At 36.4% G+C, this 26305-nt stretch overlaps 2 protein-coding genes and 1 long non-coding RNA gene across 3 annotated transcripts; 2 read left to right on the top strand and 1 right to left on the bottom strand.

Annotated features, from left to right (window-relative positions):
• Positions 1-237: 237 nt before the first annotated feature.
• On the top strand, positions 238-2172 carry LOC147857037 (uncharacterized). The gene is made up of 3 exons (XR_015530614.1): positions 238-1611; positions 1711-1944; positions 2067-2172. It is a non-coding gene; the product is annotated as an uncharacterized LOC147857037 (long non-coding RNA).
• Positions 2173-5145: 2973 nt separating this feature from the next.
• LOC147857036 (uncharacterized) lies at positions 5146-10298 on the top strand. The gene is made up of 13 exons (XM_087328930.1): positions 5146-5253; positions 5748-5989; positions 6109-6264; positions 7216-7337; positions 7436-7490; positions 7813-7887; positions 8050-8143; positions 8360-8423; positions 8897-8958; positions 9065-9131; positions 9398-9445; positions 9683-9800; positions 9935-10298. The coding sequence occupies exons 2-13, from the start codon at positions 5891-5893 to the stop codon at positions 10040-10042; spliced, it is 1068 nt and encodes a 355-aa protein (XP_087185056.1). The 5' UTR covers positions 5146-5253; positions 5748-5890; the 3' UTR covers positions 10043-10298.
• Positions 10299-11437: 1139 nt separating this feature from the next.
• LOC147857035 (uncharacterized) lies at positions 11438-24851 on the bottom strand. The gene is made up of 5 exons (XM_087328606.1): positions 24654-24851; positions 16502-16942; positions 12279-12522; positions 11866-11990; positions 11438-11780 (listed from the first exon to the last, which is right to left on the bottom strand). Exons 1-5 carry the CDS (start codon positions 24849-24851, stop codon positions 11688-11690), a joined length of 1101 nt encoding a protein of 366 aa, XP_087184732.1. The 3' UTR covers positions 11438-11687.
• Between the last annotated feature and the right edge of the window lie 1454 nt (positions 24852-26305).

The raw sequence follows: 26305 nt of genomic DNA, 5'->3' as shown, positions 1-26305 counted from the left end.
TCTTTGATGAGTTTTTTTATTTCATTAAAACTGTTTAGTGGACCATGTAAATTGGGTTCCCTTCTTCAAAAGCATTTAAAGGGGTTGTGTGACTGTGGCCAATTGTGGTACAAATCGTAATGAAAAAATCACTAGGCCCAAGAAACTTTGTAGTGTTTTGACGTTAGCCGGGGTTGGATAATCTGTTATGGTTTTGATTTTTGTAGGATCCATGCTAATGCTAGTGGGTGAAATGATAAATCCCAAGAACTTTAATGATGTCACACCCCACTAACATTTTTTCCATTGTAGTTGCAGATTATATTTCTGGATACATCGGAGCACCTCTCCCAAGACTAGGGTGTGCCACTGCCAATCAGAAGTATGGACCAGGATATCATCACGGTACACCAGTACCACACCTTCATTGATGAGGTCTTGAAAGATTGTATTTGCCATTCTTTGGAACGTGCTTCTAGCATCGGATAGACCGAATGACATTCTTTTAAATTGGAATAAACCATGTTGTGTGCGAAAAGCTGTTTTATGTTTGTCGGTAGGGTCTAATGGGATGTGCAAGTACCCAGATGCAAGATCCAATGATGTGAAGTATCTTGACTTCCCGATTTGATCCAACAAGTCATCAATGTGTGGCAATGGATAGAGATCATGCTTCATGATCTTGTTCAAAGGTTTGAAATCGATGCAAAAACGGAATGTACCATATCTTTACGAACGAGATGCGGCTAAGCAACCCAATCGCTACTTGATGACTCGATGATGTCTTTCTCTAGCATGTCTTGTACTACTTGATTGATTCGATGATTATCTAATGGTGATCGTTGTCGGGGTGTTGTTCGAACTGGTGTTGAATCGGCTGTGGGAATAGAATGTTGCACCGGAAGATTGATTTTGGTTGTCTTTGTAGGCTTGTGAAATAGGTCGGGGAACTGCTGGAGTATACTACAGATTGTGGCTAGCCGTACTTGTGGTGGTTCTAGGTGAATTTGTGTGTGCAAGATGTGTGTGCTAAATTGTGGAGTGTTAAGTAGTGGAATCATGGTTATTGGTTTTGTATTAGGTAAAATTAACATTTGTGTATCAAAGTGCAATTGTGTGCCGTTCTTTATAAACCAATCACAACCTAACGTAATTGGAAATAGTTGGTGCAGTAAGATGTAAAAGGAATGAAGAAAGTTGTGTTGTGCAAGAGTGAATGTACAATGTACGTGTCTAGCGGATTGGTATATTTTTTGCTTATCGCCAAAGATGACCTAAATCGGCGCTACTGGTGAAGTGGATAAATTCAGTGACTTAACTAAATCTACACTAATTTAAGATATGGTGCTTCTTGAATCTAAAAGGGCTTCATGTGATGTGTGATTTATTTGTGCTATTGTGGAACATACCATGCGTCTGGAAGAGGTTGCGCCTTGAATGTGCGGGAGCTGCTCTTTCGTCAATGCTTCGCTTGGCTGTTTCCTTGTTCCATAGCGAGTGATGCAGCATCGGCCAATTGAATTTGTGCATTTTGATGATGCCTAGAGGCTGCCAACTTCCTGCAATACTTTTTAACATGGTTGTACCCATTACAATAAAAAAAAGGGGGCTTACCATGACTGTCTCGATCTGGTAAACTCTTTTTAGTGCTAAATTGTGCATTTTGGACGTCTATATGCATAGGGCCAACGGTTGGCTCAATTGCTATTTTTTGAATATTGTTATTTGCAGGTGGTATCGGTTGTGATAGGTTGATGTAATCTGGTTCCTCAATTCGTTGTGCGATTTGCACCACTATCTGGAATGTAGTTGGGCCTTGGTCTCTGACACGACGATATATGTCGTGGCGTAATGGTGGAAGCAGAAAATAGAGCTTCATGGTCTCCTTCATATTGGGGTCGACCCGTAGTAACAACTACTTCATTTTGATGGCGAATTGTGCCATTGGTTCATGTGCTTGTTGACGTAGGTTGTTTAATTGTTGGAGGGCTATTTGTGTGACGTCATTGTTTGTGAAATGTTGTATGAGTTGCTCGCGTAAGTAGGTCCAATTCTGTTTGATTTCTTCGGGTTGTTGAATGAACTAGGTGGCGGCAACATGCTCTAGCACCGTTCACAATTCTAACGACTTTCTTTTATCGTACCATTCATGGTAGCTTGCCACGTTGTCGAAATGATCCAATCAGGCTAGAACATCTTCTGTTGGAAGGCCTGAGAAGGATCTTGGGCAGGTTCTTGAATCTTTCTGTTTGCTAGTCGTGGCACCTGTGGACTGATTTGTAAGCCATGTCATAAGCGTTTGGTTTGTATGATTTACTTGCATCATCATTGTCGACATCGCCTGAAACATTTGCTCCATGGCCGGGTTAATTTGTGCGTGTTCTATGAATTTAGGTTGCATGTTGACAGTGTTGTCCTCCTTCGGTTGTTGCATGGTGTATGAGATCTTTGTGCTGTGGATGGTTACCTGACGGTGATAATTTGATAATTTTATCTGACATTAAAAAGGGGAGTAATAATTTTTTTTTATAATAGATGTAATAATATTTGTTTTTTTTTTAAATAATAAATAATAAATAAATAAAGGAATGATCTGTAATATTTTTGGGGTCATTTTCTATTCTCGAATATTACGGATGGCAAATACCATGAATATCACACATGGGTCAATCTATGTCCAGAAATATTAAAAGGCACAACACCCCATTCCACATAAGAGAGTGACCTACGTTGTATAGAAGTGATGGTGCTAATTGTGGACAAAGGAATGGGCTCTAGCAAACATGGGTGAGTGTGTTGACCTATCCAAAATATACATGCAAGTGCGTGCGCACACACACACACATACATATTGAATGTAATTTGTAAAGCTTCAGCCTCTACATGATACATTGGCATTGAGAAAAAAAAACATTTCTTCATATCTTACATCCACATAACACTCAACATTTTGCTTTAGCAAGTCTTTTACACTATCAACTTGATTCTCAAGCAATTCTATGGAGTTGAGGTGAGTTCCATAGTAAATATTTCAAGCATAATATACTTACATCCCTCTCCGTATTCACAATGTCAATGTGAAGTGAATTAGCCTGCTCGTTTCTAATTGCAACCAAATCATAATGAGGCTTGGTGAGGAAATCGCAGACACGGATGGTGTAGGGCACATTTCAAATGGCGTGTGCAATCTGCACCTTTGGATCATTATCCAAAAAAAGTGAGCCCCCAAAAACCAACCTGGCTCTCACCACTGGCTTTGTCGTTAGAGAAAAAGCATTTTGGTTGGAAACTAATATGAATTCAAATTAATATTCAAAAATCTTCTTTGATTTGGTTTTCCATCAACTCAATATCTTGGAGTTCTTCTTTGCCCCAAGTAAAATGCATTACTTCCACTCCAATCATTAGAAATATATGAGGTAGAGAAATGATTTTGTTCTTCTTGTAATAACTTTGGGATTAACTGATCAAAAGATAGAATATTGAGCACATGCGTGGAAGTTTTAAATACATCATAATTCCTTGGTAATCCTTCTAAACAAACTCTTACACATTCATCATCATCAATGACATAATCCACCATTTTCAATTGATCCATGAGTTTTCTTATTTTTGCAACATAATCTAAGATAGTCCCTTTTTCCATTTTTATATGTTGCATTTTCCTTGCTGATGTTATATCAATAGACATTTGTGCAAGCATATCCCACATACCTTTCGTTGTGGTACATCTTTTAATACGCGGAATCAAAGATGCAGTTAATGTATTAGAAATAATTTCTATAGCAACATAAATTTTCTTTAGCCATACTTTTGGTTCAAGAAACTCAATTAATTTGGCACTTGTACTAGCACCTTTTTCAACCTTAACATTGCCTTGCATCAACTCATCACCATTCTTGACAACATCCCAAAGATCTTGTGAGTGCAAAAAATAATTCAGCTTTTTACTTCCAAGAGGGATAATTATCTTTATCCAATTTCTCAAGTTTTACTACTTGTAACGGCATCTTCTAATTATTGATTTATATCACAATCATTATTGATATTCACATGCACACTTATCACCTTCAATAGACATATATTCTCGAAGCAAAATTTCAAATCAACATCAGAAATGGTTTTGGGATTTACTATAAGACATACTATATCAACCAAAATTAAATGAAATATTTAACCATGTGATTTGATGATAAGATATTGATGAGTTGTAATCACCTTAGACTTTGTTTGTTATAATTCACTAAAGGAAAAAAAGCATCAATTCTTCATTCCTTTTCTTCCATTGTCATCGCGATCAATCTATGATCAATTCGTTCGAATGAGCTTTGATTTGATACCACGGTTAGAGGTATTTGAATAGAAAGGTTATAGCATAGATAGAGAGAGAGAATATAGATGATGATATTGACATCAAATAGATGCAATGTGCTTCATATTAATTGTCAACTACATTATCATTAGTACTCATTGTCGGATTTCTTGTTCAGATTTGGAGTTACATTTCTCAGATTTGGCGAATCTTGTCGGGTTGTTATTTGATGCCCAGATAGTGGGTATTTGGACAATTCACACATTGCGACCCAAAATTAGTGATGGAGATTGTTGTTTGAAGTTTCCTACCTCCTGACGAATTGGGGATATGTGCAACGCTTTCTGTATTATCTTACTTTTATGGTTGGCACGGAGTCGAAGCATATCCACGAAAGTTTGAAGGGGAGTAACAAATGTGGGCAGATTTCTTTAGCCGGAGCACATATGTAAGCAAAAACTCTTTCGTTGGTGGAGTGCTGGTCATATATTGGCAAGTGGCAATTCGTGGTGGTCACTCGTGATGACACCACCACCACCAACCGCATTCTTCTAACTCTCTCGCGCCAACACTCTCAACTCAACTCTCTATAAATACAAACCCGAAAAAAACAGAGATAGAATTTTAGAAAGAAAGCACAAGGCAAATGGACACACACCCCACCAAATAAAAACACACAACATCATCAAACACCAACAAACACCTTTTAACTGCATACACACACACACACACACACACACACACACACAAAATAAAACAAAGAAAGACCCAAAAAATGACTCTCTGTTTTTCCATCTTCATCATCATCTTCTTCTTCTTCTTCTTCTTCTTCTTCTTCTTCACATTTTCTTATCTCGCTCGCATCGCTTCATATCATTCCCTCTCTCTCCCCACCCCCCTCTGTGTCTCACGCCTCCTTCTTCGTGTACTGTTTCTGCATAATCTTCTGTTCACAATCCATGGTAAGCCTCTCTCTCTGTTTACAGACATTATAAACCTGAATTTTTAGACATAGTTAACACTAACATGCACACCTGTTTTTTTTTTTTTCAAAAAAACCCTAATATTTGTGTGTGCTCAGGATTTTCCCTACAAATAGAAGTCTTGATTAATTTATTGATATATTCACATGCTAGAAGGAACTGTATATATATATATCTGCATTTGTGTGTGTGTGTGTGTGCATACAAACTGTAAATGCACGTGGTATATGTGTTATATATATATATATATATATATATCTGCATTTGTGTGTGTGTGTATCAAACTGTAAATGCACGTGGTATATGTGTTTGTGTATATGGAAAATGGGAGGAAAATTGCCATCTCTTGGGATTGTATAGGGACATGGAAATTACCATTGCCTCCCTCAGTTACCAACTTGTTCCTTGATATGAATGCCTTTTGGTGGTTAAGCTGATTTATACAAATGCGTATATAATCTGTATTCTTGTAGGAACTTTCAAATAAGATGCATCATTTCAATTCTTAGTCAAAATCTCTTGCGAAGTCTCGTGAGAGGGTGGAGAGTTCTTATTACGTCACGTGATCATTCTTATTACGTCACGTGATCATCTGTTGCCATATTTTGCTTCAATCATGGCGAATCTCATGCGAATGATCACCAGAAAGATTGTTGGGGTAGCATCCCCTTCACCACCACCACCTCCACCGCCACCGCCACCGTCTGCTCCTAAGGTAAAACAAATTCTTAATTATAATTATTGTTAATCTGAATCATCTTCGAAAGAAAAAAGAAAATCTAAATACTTTTGAATCGTTTTTTGCTTTTCTACATTTCTTATTTGTCATATTAGGTTTGGTTTGATGACTGTAAGATCCAAGATTTTGAACTTGGCAAAATCGTAGGAGCAGGAAGTTTTGGGAGGGTTTATGTGGCGACACACATCAAAACGAATCATGTTTGTGTAGCAAAATCTCTTTCCAAATCTGCTATCATCAAATCAAAGCAGGTAAAGAACTTTTTTGCTTTGTATATATGGATTTCTGGTCTATTACAGATACAAAATTTTTGCTCTTTATTGTTTTTGAATTGTTCATCTGTCCTTGATAATCTTTTCGAAATACTATAGGTGCTTTAAGTTAAGAATTGAATAGATTTTTTGTTGTTCCCAAGGAGGCTAATTTGACCTATGGGACCAAATAAACATATCGTCTTGTATGTGACTCCAACCTAAGAAGGGGGTTATTACTCTGCAGTGAAAATAAATGTATACACATATGTGCTCACTCTTCTCGGGGGAGACTTGAGTACAAAACTTAAATTATCATGCCCATCTAACAAGTTATCATATTTCTTGCAAATTACGTATAGACTGAACATGCTAGAATTAAGTTATATTCATTGTCCTCTAGGTTTTTGTTGCATACCATGCATATCTTCATATTTGAGTGATGGTGGCATGATGCTAACTCAACGCCTAACATGTGTGAGTGAGTTTGAAGAAGTGTTAAGGCCCTTTGAGAGCCAAGGCTGATGCGGATAATGAGATGTGATTGGATACATTATGACATTTTTACCTTGTATTGGGACCAACGTTGAGGATTAATATTTGCAATGTAATTTTCCAAATTTGACATTTTAGCATCTTGCCACTTCATCCCTGGGACCTCTATTAATCTATCCTCAATGAGCATATATTTCAAGCATCACCTGAGAGCTCCAATCTCAGGTGATGCTCCAATCCCAGACTCTTTAATACAAAGATATATGAAACTTTGCACCACTTATATCGGTTTTCCCTTGTATGTAAAAGTGGGGTAATTTCTTGATTGTATTGCCTTTATTGCCTTCAACATCACTATTTCTTTTGAATTCACTTTAATTTGTTTTGAATCAAGTAGGTACTCTCTGCTTGGATTTATAACATGTGTTATTTGTTGAAACACTAAATATTACGCAGTTAGAACATGTAAAAGCTGAAAAAGATAGTCTACAGAAGATCGATTTTCCATTCATTGTGAACCTTCATGGTTGTTGCCAAGACCCTAGATGTGTGCATCTTGTTATGGAGTATGTTTGTGGGTATGTGTACAACTTTGGAACTTATTAATGTTGATGAAAAATCCTGTGGTGGACATTTTTTGAATGACCCTTATAATTTCATTATTTATTTTTGCCAGGGGCGACTTCTTTGGATACTTGAGAGGGAAGGGAAAGTTTGACGAAAGTACCTCTGTAAGTTTTCTCTTCTTTGATTGTGTCATTAGGTGTTCTGTAGCCTTCCTTATTTATATGTAAAACAAAGGAAGAAAAAGAAACCCTAAAAAATGCTTCAGGGTACTCCTTTTTAATACAGCAATATAATAGTACACTACTGACAACAAAAAATTTAGGGATATTTTGGTATGTTTTTTCCTTTTTATATATGCAAATGTACTGCAATTTTGAGAATAGCTGGGACTAGCTAAAAATCTAGAGATAGATAGGTTGTTAACATTCGCAGGAGCCAGATTATGATATATGAGACTAATTTGATCACATACATTGGAATTTGCAGCGATTTTATGCCGCACAAGTACTCCTTGCATTCGAGTACATCCATAACTTGAACATTATCTATAGGGACCTTAAGGTTAGATTTTGTGGATGTTGAAACACAACAAACAATTTTATCAATCTCTTGTTTGGAGTTGTGTGCAAAGATCATTGCTTAGTTATCTTGGATATAATCTTATTTCTATAGTTATTATTATTATTGTTATTTTATTGTTAAATGTTTCCAATACATACACAGCCAGAAAATCTTTTACTGGATGATAAAGGAAACATAAAGATTGCTGACTTTGGATTTGCCAAGAAAATAGATCATAGAACGTTTACCTTGTGTGGTATGTGCACTTCAAATGGTTTTTCAGAACTCTAAAACAGGAACATTCATATAAATAATCTTGAACAGCCTTTGAGAAACTTTCCTTTGAGCTAGATTAAAATATTATGAGTTTCAACTGTTTGTTTTCTCCAAATACAAAGTGCCATGTATTTGACAGATTTTCTTAGCTTTTGGTTACTGAATATGATGCCATTATCTTTTGTAAACTTGTCAGGAACGCCAGATTATCTGGCACCAGAAATACTTCTTAATAAAGGTCATGGGAAACCTGTAGACTGGTGAGATGTTGATTTTATTAATGGTAGATAGTATAGATGTGTGTATGTTTTCACTTATATTGACATAAAAAATAAATATCTTCTTTGCTTATGGAAGGTGGTCATTTTTGTCTTATCGATAATCATAATGAGAACTACAATGTCCATTGTTCTTTAATATTATCATCATCTTGGAACTACATTATACCTACAAGTGGATTGCTGATTTAGTAAGGAAACTAATCTTTGAACATCAATAGTCAATTATCAGGAGGATTCAGGACCTCACATAGAATAAATGAAAATGTTTCACATTGATTCCATATGCCATGTTTTTTCAATTGCTCAGGACAATAATTAAATTTCCTGTGTATCTTTTATCATATCCTGCCTTTAATGTGTCTGTGCTATTCTCAAAATGAAAATGCATTTACTTGGTAAAACGGCTTTCTCCACAGCCATATCTGATGTTGATCTTTTAATAGATCGTCCAGGTGGACGTTTGGGGTGCTTGTTTATGAAATGTTAGCTGGATACCCTCCCTTCTACGATGAAGGTGAGGCTATACACTTTTTGATCGATGATAAATTTTTCTTATTTTCATAGGGGCAACTTAAAAACCTATCAACAACACTTCATCATCTTGTTTTTTGTTTTAATAGATGTTAATGGAACTTATCAGAAGATACTGGATGGCAAATTGCTTTTTCCAAGCCATTTCTCAAAGAAGTAAAATATTCTTCAAGCATTTATTTTTCTTGTGCGAGTATTAGATTTGTAAATACAAAAGAAATCCCCAAAATTTTGCATATTGTGAAAGTTATTAACTTGTGAGACATGTTTTTTTGTATTCTTATATAAGATCATACGTTGAATGAAAATTTCCATCCAAAAAACCTTATATAAAAATTTCGCGTGAAGTCACATGAAAATGCTACAAAAAAATCTCGATAGGATTTATGAGTAATAAAACAAACAATATATTAAATTTACAGTGCCAAAGATCTTATCCGGAAGCTTTTGACTGCAGACTTGACAAAGAGGTATGTGCATATTTTTCACTACATGAATATGTTATTTTTTAGTAGTAGGGTGGAAATAAATATTTATGCCCAATATGTGGAACTGATATAGAAAAAGGTTTATATTTTTCTTCCTGATCATGGAAAGAATTATATAAACATTTCTCTAATATATATTGCTTGCCAATGTGCTGAACTCGTCTTGATTTTTTTCATATATATATATATATGTATATCTTTTTGTCAATTGTGACACAGGATTGGTTGCCTAAAAGATGGAGTGAACGAAATAAAGAGTCATCCTTGGTTTTCTGGTATTAGATGGGATGATATTTTGTACAAAAGAGAAAGAGCTCCCTTGCAACCCAAACCACTGGTAATATTTCATACATGATATCACGCTTCCAATTGGTTTTCTTTTTGACACTTCTAAAGAACAATTTCCATGCATCTAAAAGCTTTAAATTGTTTTTTTTATATCATTTTATTCCTGAAATGTTTTCGATGTAGGTTTCTCCAAATGACACTTCCAACTTTGATAGTAACTCAGTTGCTCCTGCAAAGGGAGACACGTCAATGTTGACGGATGAAGAACAAGCTATGTTCCGAGATTTGTAGACCCATGACATTCCCTACCATGGAAAACCTAGCTTTTGAAGTTTTGCCATTTTTATAGCATGAAGTAGATTGTAAAAAAGAAGCCTAGCATCTAGGTTGTGGAGGTGTAAACAAGGAGCTTCCATTAATATGCTATTTTTTAATATGGTGTTAGGCATCGTGTCACATAACGTTTGTGCATTAGAGAGAGAGAGAGAGAGAGAGAGGCCTTTTCTTTGTATAATATATTCTGGAAAGATCCTCATTGCAATGTCTTTAGGTTAACTTTGAGACTTACATAGGCTAAAGATAAGGATATGGATGCTACATGGACTAACACAGAAATTGCGATAATGATGTCAACATAATAAATATGCAGCTTTTCCAATAAGATAATTTATCCTATTCAAATAATCAAATCATGATTCATTGTTAATGAGAAATTGCTACACAAAGCAAAACAATTCATTGGCTTTCAAACAATGAAAGGAGTTCAAATAGTTAAGCCTATGAAATAAGTGGAATGGAACTTGAAATAAACAATTAGTTTACAAAATTAAATTGAAATTTGAGACGAAATATGTGTGCAGTTCATGTGTAAGAATATTGAAACATTTCCCAAGTACAAAGCAGAACCAAATTTCTGAATAAATGCCATCCTACAAATTCAAGTCCAATTTCCAGTGAAAACACAAACATTCATGGCCCTTGTTTAGCATAATATGCGTGAGCATAAAAAGTCTGTGAAACAAACTTATTCTGTTAACAAAAAAGGCCATTTGTTTCCCTTCATCATGTTTTGCAAATATATTTTATATGTTTGCCCCATTTCCTCCCTTTTAACACATAACATGCATGAGTGTATATGCTTGTGATGCAACTAATTCTGTTTATGAATATTTCCATTTACCATAAAATATGTTGTTAACCTGTTTTAAACTTTCGCTCCATTTTCTCCCATTAATATATCTTGTAATGAACAGACATTTTTATATTTTTGCACTTTTGTTCCAGTTTCTCCCATTAATATATCTTGTGATGAGCAAACATCTCTACATTTTTGCTTTTCGTTGATTTCCTGAATCTTTTATTCACACATGTGACCATTTGAATACTTTGCTCAATTGTTCATGTGCTCACTTCTACACCTTAAGGGACCAGGATACTATTCAAGTTATGCATAATGCAAGGAGGCCCAGGTTCCATTTTCATAAAAAGATAATCCCTCATAAAATATGTTGAGATTAAACCTTTACACACCAAAAACCAATTGTAAAATTGATTTCTTCAGTATTATTTGACATTTTTTTATTCTTTTGTAAAGAATAAACTATAAATTGGTTTTGGGTATACCAAAATATTATAGGTGGCACATCTTATTGTAAATACCACATGCCAATTAGGCACAAATAAATCTGACAATAAATGGAACCTCCAATATTATTCCCTCAATAGAAAAATCACTTTTGCCATTTATCTTTCTTTGTTATTGATTCCTTGGTGAGTTTGTTATTGTTGTATATGTCTTGGTGTTTGTTGTTATTTATGTATATGTTTGATGATTGTTATAGCTTCTTGTTTAATATGATTTTTTTTCCCTTTATAGTATGAGAGAAGTTAAATCTTTCCTCCAAACATTCCTTTGGATACAAATGAGAACTCCTTTTCATCCACTGCATTCTAACTCAACCTTCTTCAAGCACGCCATGTATGTAAAATAGATTGTCCACACAAAGGAGAATGCATTGCTTGCCAACGCCTGGATGCATAATGGAACGGTTTTTTTAAAGCAAATAACAACTAAAATAATACAACTCTATTCCTTGCTATATGAACTAAATTACCTGAAGATGAACTGGCACATAGCGATGGGTTATAAAATCACATGCTGGCCAATACATAAGACCACTTTTAATTGTTCTAGGAAAGTCTCGCTTTAGCCGTGATATGATATCGTCTGTCGACTCACCTGTAGTTAATAAGCAAGGAATAAGTCCATTGACTCACCTACACTTGAATATGCAAGGAAAAACATATATACTGTCACAAACGGGATCATCATTCACAAATTTCTTTCAGTTTGAACACTAGTTCTGTTACAAGTCTGGATAAAAGAAACACGCTATCCAGCATTGTTGGAAATTTTTGGGCTATTACCTTGTGCCTTGTAAGAAAGCCAGAGGAATATATGCCATTGACACCAAGTTAATTAAACAACTCTAAATGTATTGTGCATCAGCAAAGTTAGCCAAGATACCTTGAACAAAAGCATTAAGTGAAAAGAAAGACACTGTGAAAGTCGGGCCATAGATAAGTTGTGACATCGCTATCTTTTTTATTGTTGTTATCAAATCTCGCCTCGGGAAGTACCTTAACAGGAAATTGAACCATAAATGCAACATGGGCCCTGACATGAACATGCCCACAGCAAACATACGTATTGTCCTTCTAGGATCCCATTGAACTTCCTCAGGGTCATCTGAACTCCACATACCAAGTCTCTGCAACATTTAGTGAGAAATTTACAATCACATTTTGGGTTAGTGCTCAGAGATCCTAAACAAAAATAAACCCATTTGGATATTAGGATGTTATGGAATTTCAATCATAAAATTCAAACCAATTTTAGTTACAGTCTCAATATTTTTAAATATAATGGTATACACAACTAAATAACTAAAAACTATAGTTGGAGATTATTCTTACACTCTTTCTCTCCCTTGGACATTATCCCTTCTCAAAAAAGTAATAAAAATAGAAATCAAAGCAAAAGAGCATCGACGGGTGGAAGTAGCTAGGAAACAACTACAACAAGAAGAATTCCAACTCGTACACACTACAATCAAAGAAGAGTCGATAAGGTATGCAAGGTAACTGAATGTGCAAGCACTGACATTCCCAAGTCAACATGTGCCACCCCTGAGCAACAGCATCATCAATATGAAGAAAGGCGACTCTCCCTTACCCTTCTCAAACTCTACATTTACAAGGTCGCAGACCACATCACACGTGGAGATAGCAGGGAATTGACATTTAATTACAGCCATCTACATTCTTCTTTACTGTCTTGATCTCTAAATCTCATACAGGTATATGGCATCATTATTCAATGCCCTAGATGGTTTTGCAGACAACAAGGCCTTAACATGAGCATGGGAAAGACCAAGACCCTGAACTTTCACATATTCATGCTGCCTCGCCGACAAGCTGTATTTACCATAGCAAGAGGGGCAATTTGAAATAGTGGATTCCTACGTAGTAAATAGTTACATTTACAATTACCATTGGTGCGCATCTCAATGGTCCAAGATCTCAAAGTTGATTCACTCAAGGATATTCAGCTCTGGCATTGCTAGAACAACAATGCCACTAGGAACATTTTCAGGAATGTCATACCAAAGTATGACCATTCCACAACATCTTCATCCCTGCCCTCATGTATGGTGTAGCCATATGGACTTCACACCTCCCCATGCCTCCACATCCAGACAAAGATACAAATAGACTGCTCACTTGTCATGGTGTTGTCATGGATGATCTGTAGCAAATTCTCCACTGCATGATACACATTAATTGAATTGGCCACAACCCTATGATGGTAGAAGCATTATTCTAGACAGTGAACCTCAACAACTAGATGTGAAGCATGCCACCTAAAGAATTACACATAAGATGTTCGAAGCATTTAGTAAACAGCAATAGAATAGTGAGAAGTATTGTGGTACTCACATGTAATGAAGTGCAACTCATCAGTTAGAGATCCACGCATGACAACCATTAAGCATACCTATGCACTAAATGAATAAGTCTTAGGAAAAGTATGCACTCCTATTGGGTTGTTGGAGGTCATGGAGCACGATTGAAGTAAAATAAGGATGTCCACTATCACCCACTCTCTTCAATCTTTATATAGATTAGACACCAAATAATATAGAAAAATCGGGTGGATCAGATGAAAGATTGCCAAAGATTGCGCGTACCAATAGTACTATTGTATGCTAATGACATTGGGTTCATCTCCAACTCTCAGGAGGGACCACAAAGACATCTAAACGATTTAAAGCAATTTGGTACAAACAAAGATTTGTAAGTAAACCTAGATTAAACTAAAGCAATGGTGCTTCACACCATAGAACGTAATATACGTGTTCGTGCAAGCATTCAAACGTTTGAAAACGAACACGTTTGAAAAGGGAAAAATGCGTGCTCCTTTTTTTTCTTTTTTTTATTGATTATCATTGCAATTTAGCTCACCCTAGTGGTAAGTTGTCATGCCATTGCTGTCTATGTCCTGGGTCCAATTCCCAATTTTCTCATCTCTCTCTTGTTAGTGTCATGTCATAACAAAATTTTATGTTAGTGTCATATTACTTTTTACTTTTTTTTACTTTTGTTATTATTAGAAATTAGCTCACCCTAGTGGTAAGTTGTTATGCTACTACTGCCTACGTCATATTTTCTTCATATTCTCAAATATACGTTTTATAAGTTTTTGAACGTTTGTTTATAATTTATAATGACATATTTTGATTCAATCTCTATAGTTCATACTCATTTTTTGTAAAGTTCTAAAGTGAGGAGAATAGAGATGTCTTGATTCTTAAGAAGCATCCCAAAGGTATGCATGTGATACAATGCAAATATTGCAACCATACTTATGTTGGTGGTTCACAATGGATTAGAGTCCACTTATTGGGATTGAGAGTGAATCAATATATAATATAGACCATAGTCAATCCAATCCAACTTCGAGATGATTTACCATACACGTTTGATTGAATCATTCTCGAATGCGAATGCACGTATGATACGTACGGTTCATTCTATGCTTCACACCACTCAAGCATAGATAACAAGAGCAATACCAAAGTTCTTCTTGGGAGAGGAAGAGGTACCATATACACAATCCTACACATATCGAACAATAACATTCACACGACCTTGGTACCCTTGAAAACAATGTGCACATAGACCAAAGAACCACAAACTAAAGAGTGGTTGGTTGATGAACTTAGGACATTGAATCTTCTCAGCAGAGTAGAAATATGTGGACTACACCTTCATAGGACACATAACTGGATAGATTTGGAGAGATCTTTAGTCTCAATGATTGCTTGCATGATCAATAGAACAGTGGAGCAGCCCAAATAGTGATCAAGGCATTATCCCAATCAATGATCAGCATCCAATGGATTTTTATGAAACAAGAGGGAGATATTCGTTCTTTGCGCTAGGCTTTGGCCCACTACACATGGTAATAGAATACTAAGACCAACTGTGTGTGGGACTTTTCTTGCTCAAATTCCAGAGATATAGAGAAAAGTTGTTGAAGGATAGCAGTACAACCACAAAAGCTCATCAATGAAGAACCATCACAACTTTCTTTAGCTCCATTGCCTCCTGGTCATGCTGTAAGTCAACCAAGGGCTACACAACTGGGGTCTCAACCAGAACATTCGAATGGGGTTACAATGGATCAGACTGGAGCTCTAAACTACACCACTAGTCTTTAATGTCCTCCAGCAAGCAGTCGGCCTTTTGCAGAGATTGTGAAAACTCTATCCAGCAAAGGCACCCACGATTTGCACTTATTGAAGCAGCTAGCAAGAGACAGAGATACCTGGTTGGTATGCACAATGGACTAACTGTACATCGCGGACACAGCATACAAATTGACAACCTCTTCTGGAACTCACCTGCATATTACTGAATCACATAATTATTGGATCGCCCCTTTTTCCTTGGGCACAAGGATGGAATATGACAAGAATAGCTTCCTACAGACATCATCAGATAGGTTTGTGGTCCTCCCCAGCTACATGGGTACTCATCCCTCACACAGCACGCATAGTGTAATTGGATAGATCCACTTGTCATCACACCAACTGGGAATAGAGACAAGGAGATATGGAGGGCTAGAACCAGATGACCATCTTTGCTATAAACAGCATTCTGTAGCCCAATACAACCAGGCCCCATTGGGGCCTCATCGATAACCTCACTACCTCAAAAAGATAAGGTCATCCTTGCCCATCATAGGAATCACTGGCCACACTATTGTCACCCTTTAACCTTTTGATTAAGAATATCTGAGGTATGTAGTGAGGACACACCTCAATGTTTGCTTTTAATTTATTTACAGAGTATCCATTGTATTTATGATGGGATACAATTACCCCGCTTTATACATTATTCGTAAAGATGCTTTAGTCTCTCATAGACCATAATATACATATTGTCAAATTGCACATATAGTTAAGGAAAAGGAGATTAAATTGACCAAAGGTATTCGGGGAAATAGACAAAATCCCAAAATAATGCTAAAAACCCTAGTATTATGCAAAATAATGTAAATCATCTACAATAAATATAAATATATATAACAAACACTAATGTTTGTTTATCTTATATTTATAGATAACATAACCAAATTAAAGGGCATAAATCTCTAAAGAATCATAGAGAATTGAAGTAAAATACCTGGGAAACGACATCGGCAAAGAAATAAATGGTGGCAGCAGTAATACTCTTGGTTAATACAGGCCTCTCTGAGAGCATTCGCAGGTAAAATTCTACAAAATGCAGACGAGTATGAAACTGGCGAACAAAACCAGAGGCTACCAAAGATGATGAGGATGAGGATGACCACTGATACCGGCACCTGTGTAAGATTAAACTAGATCTCTGTGTGATGTGGCTATGGCGACCCCCCCTGTGATGATTTAAGAGGCTCTTTTGAATAGTCATCATTTGTGAAGAAGAATGTTTGTTGTTGTTGTTGTGAAGAAGAAGACGAGAAGATCGCCAAAGAACCTGATTCAGCATCATCTTCTCGGATTCAGCAGTTTCTTCGTTTGATCTCCTTTTAACATTTCTTGAAAAATCAAGAACTTTATTCTCTGTGCGTGGTGGATATGCAGACTAAAATTCAGAAAATTAAATTGAAAATTATGCAGTGTTGCCTTTTGATGACGGCTAACATTGCCTGTCATGTGATGATGATGATGAGAGAACGGTATTCCAAAAAATTTGCCAGTTTTGTCAAAAAAAAAAATTGCCCTTCAAAAAAGTAAATACATCCAATATTATTATTATTATTCGTACCAAACAATATACATATTATAATACACAATCCCATTCTATTTCTTCAATGTGTGGCCCATTCAAATGAGACTCGCATTAAATCATGTAAATGTTCTATACATATTCAATCGATTTCTTTCCATCTCTTCGATGATATCTTGCTTCGAGAACCCTCTCTCACACGACACCTTACCATAATTTCATCAAATGAGGGAAACTATCTTGCCAATCCTTCATTTTGCAAAACATACGCCAAGCTCCATGTATATTATATACAACCTTCACAATTTAAACGTAAAGAAGTGTCAACAAACCTATAGAGTTCCATTTTACAAGCCTTTGCATCATGTAAAAATTGAAGACATGCATTGACATCAATGATCAATTATAACTTGTGTGTGAGAGATGCAAAGTTGCAAAGTTGTGGATGTATTCCATCAACGATCAATTATAACTTGTGTGAGAGAGATGCAAAGTTGCAAAGTTGTGGATGTATTCCACAAAGTACAACTTGATCAAAGCAAAGAGCTTGAGAAAAGAAAGAAATAATTACAACTTGATCAAAGCAAGGGAGAGAAATCAAGAAAGAAGTAGAAGCAAGTGGGGAGAGAGAGAGAGAGAGATAGAGATAGATAGATAGATAGATTATATTATCGTCTTCGGAGATCAAATATGACCTATGAGACCAAAAATATTACATTTCACGTGATACGTGTGAAAGTGAGTAGTGACTCTCGATGTTCAAGAACTTTACCAATGAATGTTGCAATCGAGAGTGCACATTGTGTTTGTGAGAGGAATTCATGCAAAGATTGGGCTCGATCGAAGAGATGTGGAAAGCATGGTCGAATATGATCAAAGGCAGAGCATTGTATCAAAGTGTGATACTCAGACTCGCGAACTTGTTTAGGGCAAAGTGTGCATAACCGACCACTCTCATCACTTGTACCCCAACGCCCTGTTTCACATCGCAATGCATGTGAGCTAAGTCGCATGGAAGCAATGGTTCGAATGGCAGATAACGGTATGGGCTCTAACATGTATGGATGTGTACGATTTCCCCGTTCCGCAAAGAATATGGTTTTGTAGTTAGGTGCAACATGTGTAGTATAATGTGTGAAGCGTGAGCCTCCACATTTGTCCCATGTCATGATACATTGGCGTTGCAAAAATGCCTCATTTACAGAGGAATCTAATGATGCATCATGAAGCAAGTGTCTCGCATCCCATCTACCAAACCATTTTTCTATATCTTGCATCCAACCGGAACACAAAATTTTGCTTTTATGCGTCTTTTGGATCTTTTTGCTTGCTTCCCACGCAATTCTAGGAAGTCGATGTGAGGGACTTTTTTGAACCTTAAGCATGTATTCAACAACCCTTTCCATGGCCATGATCTCAATGGGAAGCGATCCCGTCTCAAGGAGGAGGAGGGTGTAGGGCGTTTGTTTCTTAACTTGTAGAAACTTGGTAAGAAAATGCTTTTGGACATTTTCAAACTCTTTCCACATAGACTTAGGGATGCTACCGCCCCATACTTCCACCCCATAGAGAAGAACTGGTGTCACCAAAGTGTCAAAAAGATATTTCTTGAGGACCCAACACTTAATATCTCCAAGATTGCATGTGTTCTCAAATGCATAGTATGCTCGTTTGCCCGCCTCTAAGCGGCGTGTAGCACATTCATTCCATCTATGATTTGAAGGAACTTCAAGGCCAAGATATTTGAAGCTTTCCACACATTCAAGTGGCTCATTGTTGTACATAATGCATGGTTTATCTCTTTTTTGGCTCTTCACAAGCATAATCTTTGTTTTAGAGCTATTGACACTTAATTTAGTATGCATGCAAAATTTTTCCAATGCCTTCATAAGCTTTTGTGCATCTCCTAAAGTATTTGCAAAAAGCACTACGTCATCTGCATATAGCAAAAGCATAATCACAACATTCCCAATGGCAACTTCTTCAACACATTCTTCCTTTGCAAACTTGGTAACCATTTCTTCCAATTCATCAATGCATAGACCAAATAGTGTTGGTGAGAGTGGGCATCCTTGCTTAGCACCAATAGTGCTTTTGAAAAAATCTGAAAGTTTATCTTTCATGCGCACACAACATATAACCTTCTCATAAATTCGGGAAATTGCAAGCATATATTCACTTGGCACCTCAAGTTCTTCCATTCGCCTCCAAAGATGCTCACGAGGTACCATATCAAAAGCTTTCTTGAAGTCTACAAAGCAACAATATAAACCTTTACCCCTAAGGCGACTTTCCTCCATTAATACTCGAAGGGTGATAAGGTGATCAATGGTGCTATGGTGTTTCCGAAAGCCAGCTTGTCCATAAGCTCTCTTACCACTTTTTTCAGCCCATACACTTATCTTTGATTCCATTATACATCCAAATAGTTTTGCCATTAATGAGCCAACCATGATGGTTCGATAATTGTTTACATTATTTATATCTCCACCTTTATGTAAAGGTTTGATCCAATTTGTAGTCCAATCGTACGGCATACCATGTTGCAATGCATCATTAAACATATCGCTTATCCATATATGTGCTTCCTTTCCTGTCCATTTGAGCATTTCAGCCTTTACACATTGAAGATCGCTTGCCTTTCGAGAGGCCAATTTCTTAAGTCCTATGCATATATCTTCAATTGTAAAGAAGGAAGGCATATGTGAAAGAGAACCATAACACATCATCTTTCCGGCAAGAGATAACTCATATAAATTCTTACAATGCATAGACAAGTCGTGAAGAGTTAAGTCACCATAACTCTCAACACGTTTTCCCTTTAGATTTCCCCAAAATTTAGCACATGCATGTGCTTTCTCTTGCGTTTGGATAAATTGTTGAGTAACTTCCCATATTCTTCTCTTTCTTTGAATAAGCCTTTTATACTCATGCAAATGCTTTTGGTAATTCTCTTTATCCTTAACTACATCCAAAACCATAAGGCACTTTCGAGCTTCACGACATTCTTTATCAAACCATTTTTTCCTAAGTTTCTTGGTGCATTTCCAAGATGTGCGGTTGGTCGAAAAACATTTGTTTGTACATGAGAGAATGACTTTCTTGAAAGCTTCCCATTTGCATTCTAGTGTGGCACCATGTTGTATCTTTGTCATTTGTAACATATCCTCAACCATCTTGGAATACATGGGTGCTCGCTTAAGGTTCATGCTCAAGTGCGGTTGTTTATTATCTTCAATAGCCTTCTCACAATCAAACCTATGCATACATTTGAGATCAATACATAAAGGCCTATGATCTGATTCCGGTGTCCATTCACCAAGTGAGAATTTATGTATACGATCCAAAATACCTTCGGAAAGTAGCACATAATCAATCACACTATTTCCGTTGTATTTTCTACATGTAAAACCATTAGTGTTGGGCCATAAGGAAATACCATTTGCAATAAGCAATCCGGTACTATTGCACATTTGTAGGAGTAGTTTCCCAAATTGGTCCGGATCTTTTTCATCGCTAGAAGAGCGGTTATACATTTGCATATCCTCTTGCATCCTTGAGATATGTGGCATAAAAGATTCTTGTGAATCAAGTTGGAAACTTCTTGTACGAGCATTCATGTCACCAAAGACAATAACTTCCCCTTTGGATTTGAAATAAGCAATATCATCTTCTAGATTGGCAAACGGTTGATCTTTATCCAAACAAGCATAAAAGTTAGAATCTTGATGAGGAATGTAACATCCAACAACAAAAGTGGGCAAATCATTAGGTGTTTCTATTTTGAGCCATATGTAGCATTTATTTTCATCATTTTTTATGATTGACACATATTTCTCTATTTCCTTCTTAATCAAACATGCCACCCCTCCTTGTCCTCTTCTTTGTCTTGGATTTTTCTTCCATATCAAAGAGTGTACATTATAGTTTCCTAAACCTTGAATCCTTTGAGTATCATGCTCCCATGTTTCAACAAGAAGTGTGATATCCGAGTCATTGGTGAACTCCTCTATGCCAAATCCCGCATTCCATGGGTATCCATTGCAATTCCAAAAACATAGTCGTAAAAGGCGTGGGTTAGTCTCATAGATCACGTGTCCCTATTTGCCTACATTTCCATCTTTAGGCACATCCTTAACCTTGTTTTTCAATCTTTCTTCATATGCTTTACGACGAGCATTTTGTTGTGAGATAGTACGATCTTCACTCACAAAGCATTGTGTACCTTTGAGGTATACCCAACTATTTTCGAGTATGATCCGCCGCTTTGTATCATCCGTCATTGTGCATACAATAGGCCTTTCTCCGGAGCGAGTAACACCATGTTTCCCAACTCGGTGTGCCCCATATACATTCACATCTGACATCCCATAATGCATGCTAAAAAATTCACCAATGGCCTTTCCAAGGGATGCGGGTGTTTCCATACTCTCTTCTTTAATCCCACGGACGACAATGTTCTTTGATCGTCGTTCGCGTTCTTTCAATTCTCGGACATCTATGCTTTCTATATTCTTCTCTTGATGCATCACATGCATATTAGATGAGTTTGATAACACATCCCCACCACATACATCGGCCCATGACTTCGTTGTACATACATTTTTCATCTCACTTACATCCCGCCTCATCGTATCCAATTTTTCTTCTTTTAATGCTTCCTTTAACTCAATCTTGTTAAGGCGCTCATTTGTTTCAAATGAAGCTCTTTTACATTCTTGAATCTCTTCTTGAAGTTTTGCAACCACTTGTTTAAGACTTTCATTCTCAATGACAACACTTTGGAGCTTAGTATTCTCTTTCATTAACATCCTAATCTCTTCACCTTGCTTGTTTATGGTTTCTTGAAGAGAAATCAAGTGACTCATAAGCATTTTGTCCATTGCATTAGAATCGAGATTTGTTGGTGATCTCGGCTCATTATCAATAATACCCCCAAACTTTGCGGCGGTTTTACGAGTATTTGCCATTGTACAGACAAACCGTACGGGAAAAGAGAGACAAAGAGGGAAGGAGAGAGAATGTACCTTTCACTCGATTTAGGGCTTCAAAATCTACCTTCCGTTTGAGGAACCGTGGGGCAAAGATGGCTGCGGATGAAAATGCTCATAACTTCTCGCCACGGTAACGGAATTCAGTAAATGAACATTCTTTAGAAAGCTCTCTCAAAGAGCTCTCCAAGGAGCTATAGAACGTAGAAAACGATGGCCGGAGTGAACTTATAGAGAGCTTTGAAAGAGAGAGAGAGAGAGAGAGAGAGAGAGAGAGAGAGAGAGAGAGAGAGAGAGAGAGCCCAGATGGATGTAGCTCAATTGGTAAGGATGCCCAATGGAGACCAAGTGGTCATGGGTTCAACCCTTACATTCCACAGTGGCATCTAGTGATTTAAGAGATATATAAGCAGTATATATTAGAGAGGTGAAGAAGTTGGGTTTCAAACCCACAACACAGTGCTTGTAGTGTTAACAACTTACCACTAGGGTAAGGTAATTACAATAAAAAGAGAAAGAGAGAAACAAACTAACAAAAGAGAGGAATAGGCCGAAAAGAGAAGAAGCCCTAAGTTTATTTTCACATTATGCATATGCCCAGACACTTCTTCTCCTTTATCATATCACATAACATATGTTTACACATTTACCCTTCTTAAATAAAACTATATGCTATAGCGTGCGTTTCAGGCTTGCAGGGAAAAGTACCATTTTCGAGTTCTAAGATTGCTGCTTTAAAGTGGAAAGAAAAGTGCAAAGCATCTTCTTGCCAGTGATTCATCAAGATTGCCGTCGGCTCGGTTTAAAGTGAAAAGAAAAGTGCTGCTTTGCTTTGCTGGATTCGCAGATTATGGCCAAGAACCTATGAATTGTAATTTGTAACTACTAATATATGTACTATTGTTTTGGCCTTAGCAAAATTTGAGGGTATTAACAAATTTTAAACCTTCATTTTTATGTTTTTATAAAATATATGCCCGTCAAGATTGATGGTTTCATTTTCAAATTAACCTTCATATACGGTTAAATTTGCCAAAAACACTCAAAACGGCCGTCAAAAGGCAACCCTGCATATATGTATAACCATAGATTGATCCATGCGTAATATTTGTGGTATTCGTCATCCGTAATATTTGTACAAAATGACTACATGAATATTATAGAACCATTCATTTATTATTTAAAAAAAACAAATATTTTTACATCTATTATAAAACTAATAGTGTAAGGTCCCCTTTTTAATGTCAAATAAAAATATCAAATTTTGTTTTGTGGGAGAGTAAAAAAGGGGGATTAATGAACCTTTTATTGATTAAAAAGAGAACAAATACTTTTAAATTTTACATCTATTATAAAAATATTATTAATGCGAGGTCCCATTTTTAATGTCAAATAAAAATATCAAATTTTGTCCGAGAGTAAAAAGTGGAGAATCAATGAACCTTTAATTAATTAATTAATTAATTAACTTTTTTTTAAATTGTTTTATGAAAAAATAAAATAAAAACTTTAAGTTTATATCCATTATAAAAATATTATTAGTCTAAGTCTCCTTTTTAATGTGAAGTAAAATATCCCCTTTTTATTGTCAAAGTCCTCTTTGTTATATAGTATGTATATGATATATCTAAGAAACTAAAAAGTAGGGACTTTATGAACTTTCTTTTTTTTTAAAACGAATATTTGTTCATGCATTTGTACGCGTATTCACATGCATTCGTTTGGTAACCTCCACGAATGCGAATATATCAATTTATGTGTATAACAATACATGTATAATAACAGTAAATATGTATGTTTATATGTATATGCTCGTTTCTGTTTGAAACCAAATCATAATTAGGCCTCGTGAGGAAATCGCGGACACGAACAGTGCAAGGCACGTTTTGAATGCGCGTGCGATTTGCATTGTTCAATCTCTATCCACAAAAAGCGCGCGCCAAAAACCCAACCGGGGTCTGACGAGCCTCTGTCACATCTAACCCGACTTTGACAATCCTTTGTCACACCTAACCAGGGTACATGAACCTAACCTAGGTACCTAAACCTAACCCAGGTACATGAACCTAACCCACGTACCTAAACCTAACCTAATACCTACACCTAACCCGGGTGCATGCACCTAACCCGGGTACCCAATTGAAATTTCTGAAGTGATCATTGTTTAAAAGATATGCTAAGATTACTCAAAAATATCAAAAGCTTTAAAAAAAATACAAAATTGCACGATTTTATAGATAAAAAATCACATGAAGTAATGTAATAAAAAACTATGAGATCAAGGCTCTTGTTCAAAGGATGGCAAGATACACCCACAATTTTTGCAACAATTTGCATTGGAGTCTCTTGAAGTCAATGCCAAACCATCACAATGCAAACACTGAACCTTCTTAGTGTCACATATTGGCAATTGCCTTTTAGCACGACGCACAACTCTTTGTAGTCTGCTGGTGTGTATTTTGGTCGTGTTTGGGGAGCTGCCAATAAGTTCTTTGTGAAATGTTTGCCGTGGCTCCTCTTTTTGCACCAATTTGCTTTTGACTTATTGAACCTCCCAACGCCATATTGGTTGTTACCGATGCACCCATAGATAAGAGCAATTCCTTTCGAAAATCTACCATTAGTTGCAAAAAACGCTCAAGAGCCACACTATTCATTGCTCCCCATCCTTGCTCGAGAAGTTGATGTGCTTCTATCTTTCTTTCTTCCCTTTCGTTAACTTCTACATTCATCTCCACTTCTGCTTCTTGTGTCGACTCTAGTTGTCTATCCATTGTCACATCATCCATTCACATTTGGGTTGCATGATCTATAAATGGTAATGATCCACATAGTGATGGCATATGTCTCTTAACGATCATCTGAATGGAGCAAATGCTTACATTTACTTGCAAAGTCTTGGAAATCATAATATGAACATTGGAGTGAGAAATTGTACCATACAGTGGGAATGGTTATGCTCAATATTCGAAACCAATATTGGGCCTCGTCCACAATATGCACTGAGTTGCTATCAACCACATATCTTTCTAGTATCCTCTCAGCCTCCTTAAGTCTTGACCTTTGATCCTTACAATTTGCATGGGGTTGGAATCTACCACTCTCACATATCTCTTATCGTTCCATGTACCATTCTACCACGGTCCTGCCAATGCAAGTGCCAGAGACATTGTCCCCGATTAAGACATGCACAAGATCAATAATAGACTAGTATATTCTTCCTCTCAAGGCAGTGTACTTGAGAAATTTCCAATGTCTCTCCACAAGATTGGTAGTGTCAACATGTCCATAATTGAATAGTTACCAAACTTGGGCTATAGATAACAATTGGCAACGGTTCGGTTCGGTTCGAGAGGGTTCAATCCGAACCGGTTTGAAACCGAACCGTTTAAAATATTTGAAACCTGAACCAAAACGAACCGAACCACAAACCGTTAAACCGAACCATTACAATTTTCTCAAACCATTAAGCCATTAAACCGGTAAAACCGCGGTTTCGGTTTTCAGCTTAGATCAAATTTTTAAAATTAAAAATTAAAAATATTTCATTATTTAAATTTTTTAAAATTTAAATATTTTCCTAAAATGTGAGAATAAGGCATGAAAATGAAAAGATTGTTTAAAAACAGTTTTTAAACTTTTTTAAAATTTGTTTTTAAAATTTTAAAAATAAAATAAAATAACTGTTAAACCTAACCGTTAAGCCGCGGTTTCGCAGTTCAGTTCGGTTCAAACCGAACGGTTGCCGATTGTTAGCTATAGACTCCTCCAAACACAAACACAAGTTTGTTCACACCATCTGTCATGATATGGCCCCAAAAGGAATTAAACCCGTGACCTTATGTTACACGAGTTGAGGCCATACCATTAAGATAACAATTGTAGTACAAAAAATGTTATTTTCATTTATTATTTCATTATAGAATATTCATGTATATTTTATATTACTCTAGAACATTCTAGAAACTTCAGGTATACTCCTGATAATAATATAAATAGAGGCATATGTCACTATTAAAAAACAATTCAATTCAACTCCAGTCTTAAGCCTCTTAGTTATCTTTGTACTCTTTTCATATAATATACTTCTCTATTATCATACTTCTCTCTTCCACTCTCTCTCTCTCTCTCTCTCTCTCTCTCTCTCTCTCTCTCTTAATTCTCTCACAATCTCTCTCCCTTCCCTTTGATGAAAGTATAAGAATAGATATGCGGAAGAATGTGTATG

This window comes from Azolla caroliniana, unplaced genomic scaffold (genome assembly GCF_043228905.1).
Source record: "Azolla caroliniana isolate FFs.n. ecotype wild unplaced genomic scaffold, voAzoCaro1.0.p SCAF_12, whole genome shotgun sequence".
In the NCBI taxonomy this organism is placed as follows: domain Eukaryota; kingdom Viridiplantae; phylum Streptophyta; class Polypodiopsida; order Salviniales; family Salviniaceae; genus Azolla; species Azolla caroliniana.
The sequence above is the reverse complement of the archived record's forward strand: the minus strand, read 5'-3'. Positions and strand labels throughout refer to the sequence as shown.